At 31.1% G+C, this 12,688-nt stretch overlaps 1 protein-coding gene across 3 annotated transcripts in view; it reads left to right on the top strand.

Moving 5' to 3' along the window:
- LOC143054308 (phosphatidate phosphatase LPIN1-like) overlaps positions 1 to 12,384 on the top strand; it is a 31,822-nt gene extending 19,438 nt beyond the window's left edge. For all 3 annotated transcript variants that reach the window (XM_076227269.1, XM_076227270.1, XM_076227271.1), the window contains 6 exons: positions 944 to 1,064; positions 2,022 to 2,170; positions 2,764 to 3,003; positions 3,409 to 3,523; positions 4,358 to 4,461; positions 6,527 to 12,384. In XM_076227269.1, the coding sequence (XP_076083384.1) occupies positions 944 to 1,064; positions 2,022 to 2,170; positions 2,764 to 3,003; positions 3,409 to 3,523; positions 4,358 to 4,461; positions 6,527 to 6,686 (889 nt within the window). In that variant the 3' untranslated portion in view covers positions 6,687 to 12,384. The remainder of the gene's footprint in view (positions 1 to 943; positions 1,065 to 2,021; positions 2,171 to 2,763; positions 3,004 to 3,408; positions 3,524 to 4,357; positions 4,462 to 6,526) is intronic.
- Positions 12,385 to 12,688: the final 304 nt, after the last annotated feature.

The raw sequence follows: 12,688 nt of genomic DNA on the forward strand, positions 1-12,688 counted from the left end.
TTCGTCCCTCTTTTGCACCTGTCAGATGAAATCTTTGCAGTATAGTGTCATTTGTAACATTTCATTTTAAATCTAGTGAGTGAAACTTCAATTAGCTTAACCCTTTCGCCGACGAGTCCCGGTTTACCGGGATTCACGCTTCAGACAGCTGACGATGAGTCCCGTTTTACCGGGATCGGAATACCTCTTTTATGTTTCCCGCTCAAACAGTGCAAACATGGGTTATCTTTCTTTGATGGATAACCCGGATAAAAGTGTAAACATGGCGGTTCCGTTTGTTGAAAACCGTGTCAAAATCAGAGGAAATTTACGGAATTTACGAGAATTTGAAATGAGGGAACATTTTTTTTGAAAGAATATGGAAGAATTGAAGCCAAACTAGTATACTTTTTTGACATAAAATGTCGTTTTATGTACAAAACAGTTGGAATGGACATCGATCAGTGTGAGGAATTTGTACAGCCTCATAAAATTTTTCAAAATTTTGCCGTTTTGGGTTAAAAAATTACGATTTGGGGTGAAAGAGTCGAATTTTGAGAATTTCATCTTGATAATGACGAAAATTTGAAAATTTTGATATTTTATGAAGAAAAAATTGTCAAAACATGAACAAAACTGTGAACATGGTCTTAGTGAATAAAATAAATACACAAATAACTATAAACAAGTTTTTATTGACATTTATTATGAATATTTCCAACTTGAGTAATAGTAGCCAGGGACGCCATCGTCTCAGAGTAGCTTCTGTCTGGGCAGCAATCGGTGAAAGGGTTAATTTGAATAAAAGGAGCTATAACATATATGCTAGATTGAGACACCAACCCATCCTTCAAAAGTATTGTGACACAAACAGACATTTCCATTTTCAATTTTATAGGAACTTAATGTTCCCATATGTCATGTATGTTCAATTTAATTTATATACCGTTGTCAACTTTTTCAGTTTGGCTGATGATGATCATACCTCCAGTGAAGCTGATACAGATTCAGATAGGAATGAGGCTCACAAAAGGGTAACATCAGAGGTGTACAAAAAGACAATCAGATTGGACTCAGATTCTATTGTAAGTACTCGTTAAATTAAAAGTGAACAAGATTATATAGAGGTGAGACATATATCTCTGTTTCAACAGTTTATTTTTACAGCAAAATGACTTGAGTGTGTAGGTATAGGTAATATCTTTGGTAGGCTTACTTGCTAGCTGAACCATGAAATCATTAATAGGTAAGATATACTACCCTCTTTTCAGAGTAGTCTATTCCTATCGACAGATAAATTGGTTATCTGTCAGACTAGTCTACTTTTAAAGGAGGGTAGCATACCTAACCTTATAATGATTTAAAAGGTTAAGCTAGCAAGTAAGCTTACCAAAGATATGACCTTTACCTACACATTCGAGTCATTTTGCTGTAAGTATGAATCATGCTCCATTTTATCTCAATATGAGAAATTAGAAAAGGTATAAAGAAAATGTACAGTGAAAATATTGGTTAGGAAAATAGATCAAAACGTCTAATACGCCTGTTGTATTTTCATGCTAGGAATTTTTTATGCCCCACCTACGATAGTAGAGGGGCATTATGTTTTCTGGTCTGTGCGTCCGTTCATCCGTCCTTTTGTCCGTCTGTCCATTCGTTCGTCCGTCTGTCCCGCTTCAGGTTAAAGTTTTTGGTCAAGGTAGTTTTTGATGAAGTTGAAGTCCAATCGACTTCAAACTTAGTATACATGTTCCCTATGATATGACCTTTTTTATTTTAATGCCAAATTAGAGGGTTTACCCCAATTTCACGGTCCACTGAACCTAGAAAATGATAGTGCGAGTGGGGCATTCGTGTACTGGGGACACATTCTTGTTTAAAACTATTTTCAAATTTTCATAGTGAATGTTCAAATATGTTGCATTTACATTAATTGTTTTCAAATTGAACAAAAAATGTGAAATATTTTCCACTGATAGTACAAGAATAGTCTCAGGAAATATAAACTGTTTGCTAAAAAGATTGTATCTATATATTTACAGAAAAAGCTGAATCTACAACCTGGATGTAATGAGATTGTTTACTCTGTTACAACACAGTTCCAGGGGACAAAGAAATGTACAAGTCATATCTACTTGTGGAGATATGATGACAAAATCATTGTCTCTGATATTGACGGAACAATTACTAAGTAAGTATGAGTAGACATAATGTGGATCCATTAATTGTTTTGTTGGTACCAAATCATTTGTTTTCTGAATACCAATTTTCATGGATTTAGTGAAACTTGGATATTTGATTTTGTGGTTTTAACAAAGTCTGCATTTGAGGCAAAAGAACATATGTATTTCTTTGAAAATTATGGTAAAGGTTCATTTTTACCAGTAAAATACACATATACTTGTATTCCACAAATAATAACGAATCAATAGTACTTTTCTCCAAAGTGTGCATACAAACTTATAAAAATATTTACCTAAGGTTAATCTACATGTATACACACTAAATCACCATGAATGTATATAAAACCTAACACGCAATCCTGATAACAATATTTATCCACTCCAGATAGTTAGATGTTCAAACTATAAAATGCCATATTCACTATTGAAATTGAAAAGATATTGGACCTAACATGATAAAGAGTTAGAATCTGTTTCACCAATGATTCAACAGAGAATGCTGATTTGCCAAGGACTCAAAAGTTATCTTGAGGTCAAACTGGTCAAATGATCACATAATTCAGGAATCATATTATGACAGACTTTTGTTTTTCTATCCTAGATCTGATGTTTTGGGACAGATACTACCCATTATTGGTAAAGATTGGTCACAGTCTGGAGTAGCTCAGCTGTATACCTCCATCAACACAAATGGTTACAAGTTTCTCTACCTGTCTGCTCGTGCTATAGGACAATCAAAGGTCACCAAAGATCTACTCAAAAGTATTAAACAGGAAGTGCATGTCCTTCCAGAGGGTCCACTTTTGCTGTCACCAACATCTTTAGTCAGTGCTTTCCACAGGTAAGAAGGAAATCTCAAAATGTTTTATTTACATTTTGCAAGAAGTTATGTGAAGATCCAAAGTTCACGCCCATCAACAGGTCTTGTCATTAAATTACTGTAAATCCAGAATAACAATTAATCCTACAATTTTGTACTATAGGCAACAATATATAAAGCAATAATAAATGTATGCACAAGTTTGTGGGTTTACAGTACATATTATTAGAAAAAACATATAATTCTAACAGGATCGTTTCCTATTTCTTTCTTTTCACTAGTTGTTATGCAAAACAATACTTTTTTTTCAATTCTTCATAGAAATTGCTTTGGTTGTGGAGATACAATTTAATTCTGTAGGAAATCAGAGAGATATTTTTCTTGGTCAATTTTATATTTTTATTACAACTGATGATTTCCTTTCAGAGAAGTGATTGAGAAGAAGCCAGAGGAGTTCAAAATAGCCTGTCTGAAGGATATTGGTAGCTTGTTCCCTCCCTTTACCCAAGCTTTCTATGCAGGATTTGGCAACAAAGTTAATGTAAGTTATAGTAGTTTTACATTGAATACATTTTATTGTAAAGAGAAAAAAAATCTAAAACTGTGATGTAAAGACAGGTCATTTCCATATTGTTATTAATTATAAGATAGTATCCAGAAGTAAATTTTGTAAAAAGAAATTCCTGTTTTTCCCTATTTTACTGATAAATGGACTTAGTTTTTCTGCCAGGAAACTTTACATTCACTCTGTAGTTACAGTTTTTAAAATTTTAAGAACTTTCTTAAACTATCCTGAATTTGTACTAATCTTGGACAGAAGCTTGTTTATGATTAAAAGGTAGTATGCAGAAGGAAATTTTGTTAAAATTTTGTACTTGTTTATCCATATTTTACTTATTAATGGACTTAGTTTTTCTTCAAGTTAACATTACAGACAGTCGGCAGTTAAAGTTTTTAAAACATTTATTAGATTCATAAACTGTCCTGGATTTTTACCAAATTTGGACAGAAGCTACTCACAATCTAAAAATAGAATCTAGTGGAATATTTTATTAATTTTTTCCTCATTTTTTTTGGAGCCTGCAATTAATAGCAAAAGTAGGCGAGACACTGGATTCTTTAGAACCCTTATGAATTTTTTGTAATCAACATATCTCATTAAAACATCTTTTCCTTTTTGAATGGTTTTACACATCATTTTTGGGGCCATTTATATCTTGCTTTTCGATATGAACCAAGGCTCAGTGTTAAAGACCATACTTTGACATATAATGGTTTACTTTTATAAATTGTTGCTTGGATGGAGAGTTGTCTCATTGGCACTCATACCACATCTTCTTATATCAATGTTCTGATTTCATATTTTATATTACAGGATGTTTATGCATACACAGCCATCAATATTCCCCCCTACAGAATCTTTACAATCAATCCACGAGGAGAACTGAAACAAGAATCACACTTTACATTCCAGTCGTCGTAAGTATATTCCACCCTACAGAATCTTTACAATCAATCCACGAGGAGAACTCAAACAAGAATCACACTTTACATTCCAGTCGTCGTAAGTATATTCCACCCTACAGAATCTTTACAATCAATCCACGAGGAGAACTCAAACAAGAATCACACTTTACATTCCAGTCGTCGTAAGTATATTCCACCCTACAGAATCTTTACAATCAATCCACAAGGAGAACTGAAACAAGAATCACACTTTACATTCCAGTCATCGTAAGTATATTCCACTGTACAGAATCTTTACAATCAATCCACAAGGAGAACTGAAACAAGAATCACACTTTACATTCCAGTCGTCGTAAGTATATTCCACTGTACAGAATCTTTACAATCAATCCACAAGGAGAACTGAAACAAGAATCACACTTTACATTCCAGTCATCGTGAGTATATTTCACTGTACAGAATCTTTACAATCAATCCACGTGGAGAACTGAAACAAGAATCACACTTTACATTCCAGTCGTCGTAAGTATATTTCACTGTACAGAATCTTTACAATCAATCCACGTGGAGAACTGAAACAAGAATCACACTTTACATTCCAGTCGTCGTAAGTATATTTCACTGTACAGAATCTTTACAATCAATCCACGTGGAGAACTGAAACAAGAATCACACTTTACATTCCAGTCGTCGTAAGTATATTTCACTGTACAGAATCTTTACAATCAATCCACGTGGAGAACTGAAACAAGAATCACACTTTACATTCCAGTCGTCGTAAGTATATTTCACTGTACAGAATCTTTACAATCAATCCACGTGGAGAACTGAAACAAGAATCACACTTTACATTCCAGTCGTCGTAAGTATATTTCACTGTACAGAATCTTTACAATCAATCCACGTGGAGAACTGAAACAAGAATCACACTTTACATTCCAGTCGTCGTAAGTATATTTCACTGTACAGAATCTTTACAATCAATCCACGTGGAGAACTGAAACAAGAATCACACTTTACATTCCAGTCGTCGTAAGTATATTTCACTGTACAGAATCTTTACAATCAATCCACGTGGAGAACTGAAACAAGAATCACACTTTACATTCCAGTCATCGTCAGTATATCAATCAATACACGGCCAGCAATACTGCACCGGTCAGAATCTTCACAATCAATCCACGAGGAGTCAATTTGTGGATTCAGTATTATTCAACTGATAACAATTTTCATAGATTTCGCTGGTGCATGGAGAACGCAAATTAGAATGTGCAACTAATTACAAATGTTCAATAGAAATATCTGCTGACTTACTTAAGCAAAACCTCAAAATTAAATTATACAAAATATTTTTTTTACAAAAATTGATACCCATATAAATAGATGTATTGTTAATGCTTCAAGATTTAAATTTTACGCATATATTGCACTTAAAAATTTCAAATAAACCTTGGCAACTTTGAATTATTCTGAAATAAAACTCTTTGTAGGTATGTATGAACATGAAATAGTTCGTAAACAAACTTTGATGTGTTTGAAGGTACATGTATGAAAGCATGAATTATTTATCAAATTAATCTTCAGTTGATAAGTTGTAAAAGTATTTGATCTACTGTATTGCTAGCATGTAAACCCTGAGGTTGTGAGTTTGAATCCCGCAGAGGGCAGGTGCACTTCACTTCAATCTCAATGGACAAAAATTGTCAGTTTTCCTACTTAAGGTAAATGATTCTCTCAGGGTACTCCCAACTTCTGTCACCAATAAAAATTAACAGCCAGAAAATACTGTAAACCAACTTATTTTCGCGGATACTTTATTTCGTGTTAAGTCCTTCCTAGCCCATTTCGAGGCGATTTAATTTCCCGATTTTGAAATTTACTAGATGGAATTATATAAATAAAAATCCAAGTTTCACATGTTCGCGATGATTTATATTCGCATATTTTTTCTACTAGCGAAAGTCGCGGAAATAAATCGCTCAGGAAAATAAGTTGATTTACAGTAGATCAATATTTTTGAAAGGGCATTAAACATCAATCAATCAATCAATAGTTTTAATATTTTATCTGTTTGTAGGTATGTAAGCCTTACTGATATAGCAGACCATTACTTTCCCCCAGTTATACACGAGAATGCATTGGAAAGTAGTGAGTTCAGCAACACAACATTTTGGCGGGAACCACTTATACAAATTGAAGACACAGACCTCCAACTTTTAGTTGGACCACCGAAATGACAGGAGGCACCAATGGGTAACCAGTCTAAGATGTTAATAGAAAACCAGTTGAACAAAATGGTTGGCAATCAGTATTATATCCATAGCAATAACAGTATTGACCTGCTGGACGATATTTTTGAAGATCATGGCGAAGACCAAGATGATATTGGACAGGCCATTCAGATGTCTGATGAAAATGGAAAGGATATGTCAATTTGGTTGCTACCATTTAAAATTTATCTGTAAAGATTTCTGTATTCAACGTATTCTCCCTAACTTTAATATAAATTAACATTATACTAACCGATGATCTGGGTTTAAAAGAATAATGAAAAAAAAGTTTTTCCAAAAAAAATGTTGACCATATTTTTTTATGAAGAAAATTATGTTTTGATATTTGAATATAATTATGATATTTGTATTGAACTGATTTCATCAGTACATATGATTTCATATTGATATATTATCAATAATTTAGGTATTTTTGTAAGTCACTTATAATGTTTGAGAGGATTGAAAACTAAAAAACAGTACAGAATAACTTGCATTACAATCAGAATTTCAAATTTTTCAGTTAATAGTTGTATTATTTAATTGCATTGTTTATTGACAGGGTATTAGAGCATTATTAAGTATATTTTTTTCAAATCAATTTATATTTGGTTGTAGTTCAGTAATGCTATCGGTTACACTTTCAGGAATATATATTTGTTGCTTAAGATAAGTTTCAGCATTAACATCAGTTAAGTATTTAGTGAAGAAAGAAGAAATACTGGTTACTCATTGGGTTATTATTGTGTTAGGGCTATTTCAGGCAATAGTGTGGGAGGGGTTGGAGGAGGAGTGTTGAATGGTTGAATAGCACTTTTACACCAAAAGTCCATCCATACAATTTTGATTAGACATTAGATAGAAATATAATGCACTTTTGTGTGAATCTTGTTTTGGTTTCTGCTACCCCAATATTGATAATATTAGGTGCTTTCTAAGGCCTCTCCCATAAATTGGTTGTGGAATAGCCCTTAGAAGTGAGTTAAGTTAAATCTCAGGTTTTTTATGTGTTAGATTTTTTCATTGTTTTTCATTACTAAACAGGTTGAATTTTTTGTGGAAATTAAGATAATTTTGCAACTAAATACGAAAGTCATTATTTTCTAAAATAGATATGATAAAGCTGTAATTAAGTTCCTAAAAATCGCCATGACAACTAATATGCATTCTTTGAGTAATTTTGAATACTTTAAATTGACATGCAGCCATAAAAGGCAATTGACCTTTGTCCAAAAATAGAATTACTCACATATCCTTCATTTTGTTTTTATGAAATAATCTATATTAGAAACATCTAGTTATTTCTAGTAAAACCAGTTGTAATTGGATCAGATTTCCACAGAAAATTAAACCTGAAGTAGTATTGATAATTATTTGAGGTCAATTGTTTTCTGTCCATAACATGTTCATTCCACTTCATATTTTTATTTTGGTCAGTTATTCCTAACCATCTTTTAAAAAAAAACATTATTCTGCGCTTTCAACCAACTTAGAATTATTTTATTTTATTGAAGAAAAGTAAACAGATTAAAGTTTTCCTTCTATTATTTAACGGTAATAATAAGTTAAATTCTTAAGTTTTGATATAGAAATTCAAATTCCAAAATTTATTTGAAATATGTCTGAATATTTTTTTTTCAGACGCAATGATCTAAAAATCCGTTGCAAAAATTAATGTACATTTTTAATTGGAATTCAATTATATATGATATTTATGTATGATAATTCTAATAATCCAATTGAAAATGAATAACAATTTGCCAAGTGTTTACTATGTAAACATTTAGGCCACACACAGTCATGTGATTTTAGTTATGTAATAAATAATAGGCGGATTATTCAGTTGGTAATTTAGAATGTTATGGACATGAAAGTAATTGACAGTGTCGTCGGAAAGCTTACGTTTTATTAAGCTTATGTTCAATAGATATTAGATATTTGTATCAAACAAGATAGTATTAGAGATTTGGATTTCAGATCATTTTGTATATTGTTGCATTGGTGTGTAATTTTTGGTAAAGGGAAGTAATTTCGTTATGAAACTTAAGTTATCTCCCTTCATTTTTGCAGGTGTTATTTTTTTGTTTTTAGAACCAACAAATTTTATATAAAAAATCCATTTTGATTATGTGAAAGGTTTTAATTGGTTTGATATTTGGTTTCAAGTTAAGCTTTGTGAGTGCAGCTTACTTTAAAAGACAATTTTGACAATTGCTTTATTTTCTGATTATTCTAATAAAACACTTTTTTGAGACATGAAACATCTATTTCAAGTTCATGTTATTCTTCTCCAATTTAGTGTTTTTGTTTTTTGGGACAAAGATACAGCTTCTTTCAATAACAAGGATTGTTTTCTCTCATAGTTGATGTGTTTAAATTTAGTCCTGGTATCTATGATGAGTTTATTTACTAATTTTTAGTCTGCACACAAATTTTGTTTTCTTTTAAATGATTGATGACTTTTGAACAGCGATATACTGCTGTTGCCTTTTTGGATAAAAGGCATTTTTGTCTTTCATTCTACATAGACCTAACTTCTTCAGATAACTAGGATCTAAAAGTCATCTTTGTCTCTCATTCTACATAGACCTAACTTCTTCAGATAACTAGGATCTAAAAGGCATTTTTGTCTCTCACTCCATTTAGAATTGGTTCAAAGTAGTCTCATTTTATCATCACTCAGAGTTGATCTCAGTTAATCAGACCTCACCGTTTTATTGACTTTTGTGTTCTGGTGTCTATCCCTTTTATTTTGGTGTGAAGAGAATGGAATTGAATATTTTGTCATAGATGAATTAGTCAAATTTGAGATATGTTTATTTAAACTAGTTTCAGTCTTGTTGCCTTTCATATTTCAGTTTTTAAAATGAAGTTGAAATTTGTCTGTGGTAAGACTGTTAGATACAGTTTGAACAGGGTTTTGGGTCAAAGTTGACCAGACTTTAACAAATGTGTGGCAATTAAACTAAAAATTTCATCATTTTTCAAAAAAATGTTGGATTCTTTTTGAAAGTCTTGAAAGATATTGTAAAATGTATTAGGTCACAAAAATAAAAATGATGATAAAAATTGAAGCATTAATATTTTGTACATATTTCATGTTAACTTTTGGTGCTATTTATCACAACTTCATGAATGAGTGTTGTAATTTTTTCAAGCTTTGTCATACTATATTTTAAAATTATATGTTAAATGTTGTTAGAATCATTTTAATTGCTAAGACTTTTGAAATGACCAGGGAATGGAAGGGACCATGTTTCATACAAAATATTTACCATATGTTTAAACCAGTTTGACCACTTCACCAGAGATTCCCAGATTGAACAAAACGTGATACTGTGGATTTATTTATTTTTCGTTGATACCAATTTTTAGTGGTTTGGGAAAAAACTTGCATTTTATGGATTTTTGATTAAGTGGGTTTGGCAAAGACTACATACATTCCTTTAGCAAATTTGTAATTCGTTAATTATTTAAATTTGTGGTTTGCCTATACCCACGAAATCCACGAAGATTGATATCCAACACATATTAATAAATCCACATCATATATACATCATTTAAAGCTTATGGTTAAAGGACAATCAACTAAATATATATATCATAGTTTTCTCTGAATTCCTCTTTCCCCATGATATGCGAGTAGACGTTTTTGTAAATAGGATATGTTTTATTTCAGCATGCATGCTAAATACCTTGGAAAAAAGTTTAACATTAATATTTACACAAAAGATTATTTAAAATACAAAAAGGCTTAGGAGCTGTAATTAAATATTTTGAGTCTCAATTATAAGTGCTGTTTATGATAGGATGTTTTGTTTAAGATATAGTTTCATTTTTGTGATCTTTTTATTAGCAGAGTCAGAGAAGTTGCTTTAAGTCATCTTCTCTATATATACATGGGTCTTTCGTTTTAAAAACCCTGAATTATAACACATAGTGTTAACACATGTCTTTCTGTTATTTTTTTTCAAGAATGATATATTTTTTTGTTTTTTTAAGAGTTCTCGTTTGTCAAAATGTTACAATCCATGACATTTCTCATCTGACTTCAAAGAAATTAAGTTGTGCCATAATTATTAAGGTTTTGTGGTGCATAAATAACTGTCGAATGGATAAAATAGAGACATTTTTATTTTACTTCTTAGAGTACTTGACATGAAAGATTATGCTTCCCTTTGGTGCATTTTCGTAAATTGATTAATTTTATTTTGTTTTGTATATTCAAATGTTCAAAATAGTTAATGCAAAAGAAACCCAGAATAAATATTTAACATTGAACAAAAATAGTTGATAATTCTGAATAATACCTTTTGATCAATCAGAAAAACTTGTTAATTCATAAATATATATAAATTAGTCTTTCTTGTAAGTAAATAGTCACACTTGGTTAAACATGAAATGTTCATATCAAGTTAATTGTGATATCAGAGTAGTAGTTATAATCTGGTTTGGTGCTTCTCAGTGATAGAGATAATATTATATAGATAAAGACTATGAAAGTAAAAGTTAAAATATTGTACCAAACATGTGTATGGTTTATGAATAGTGTGGAAATGACTATAAACAATAGAGTAGTAATTATAATCTGTTTGGTGCTTCTCAGTGATAGAGAGAATTTATTAAGAAGAGACTGAAAAACAGTTGAAATATTGTACAAAACCTGTGTATGATTTAGTGTGGGAAACTTACAGTACAAAGGAATTGATTGGTTTAAAGATTAAATTAGAAAGTGAAGAAATTATTAAAAACATTAGTTTTGTCAGAAATTGGGATGATTGTCAATCTTTAAGCTCATTAGTGAATACATATATCATTTCCTTTAATTCTTTTATTTTATCATTTTATAGCTACTGTTAGTGAAAAAATGGTTATGTATTCATTGCAGATATATATTGATGTATAGTATGTATTGCTAAGCATATGATAGTCAGTCTGTATATCATTTTGTAAATTCACAAACATTTTGTGTTTAAATTCTGTATAAATGCTCCTGCTTGTTTGTCCTATGGTTATCTTTGTCATGTACCACACCATGTGATTGCAAGTAATGTAAATCATGTATAATTTTTTTACTTTCATAATGACTGTCTCTGCTTGTGTTTAAGGCATTTTTTTCTTTAATCATGAAATAATTGCACTGATTTAATGACGATTTTAGTCATGGGAAGTCCCACATTTGCTTTCCTACTCTTGTAGTTGGTCTTAAATATTCTGACATAGGTACAGTTTCCTAAAATTTCATTTAAAAAAAAAGTTTCGGAATCTTTGTTGTATTCAGCAAAGTTGACCTTGTGCATTTTATTTTTAAGAAAAATGGGTATCCATTCAAAATTCATTTTTAGACTCCAGCTGGTCAATTTCCATGTTTGTGGAAAAGATGGAAGTGACAATTTCTATTATTACAAGATTGACAATGTGGAACTTTTCATGTTTTCTTACCGTTTGAATTCATTTGAAAATCAAATAGTTTTGGAAATTACAAGTGAAACAATATGTTTTCATGTTAGTTTTTGAAATTAATTTATCTGTAATTGAGCATCTTGCTGTTGCATTTTACATAACTGTATTATAGATCATAGATCAAAGAATGTTTGTTGTCTGAGAGAGATTTTGTTTACCATATGTTTAAGTTTGATGATAGATATTAAAAATATTTCCAATATTTGATATCTTTTTCTGTTATCCAGTCCTTTTTTCATTGTATTAAATAGTCAATATTTTGTGGAATTATTGCTAATGACACATCTATCCAGGTGATAACTGCAAATCACTGTGTTGGCTTTCACCATAAAAACACTTACACGATAATGTTAGCTTTAAAAGACAAATAGGATGACGTGAAACAAACAAGATTTGTACAACACATCTAACAACAGACATCATGGCAGAAAGGAAACAAGGAGAACCACTGTATAACGTGTTCTGATATGGGATAGGCATTACTACTTGAAGCTCGACATCATAAT

Source organism: Mytilus galloprovincialis, chromosome 12 (assembly GCF_965363235.1).
Source record: "Mytilus galloprovincialis chromosome 12, xbMytGall1.hap1.1, whole genome shotgun sequence".
Taxonomy (NCBI): Eukaryota; Metazoa; Mollusca; class Bivalvia; order Mytilida; family Mytilidae; genus Mytilus; species Mytilus galloprovincialis.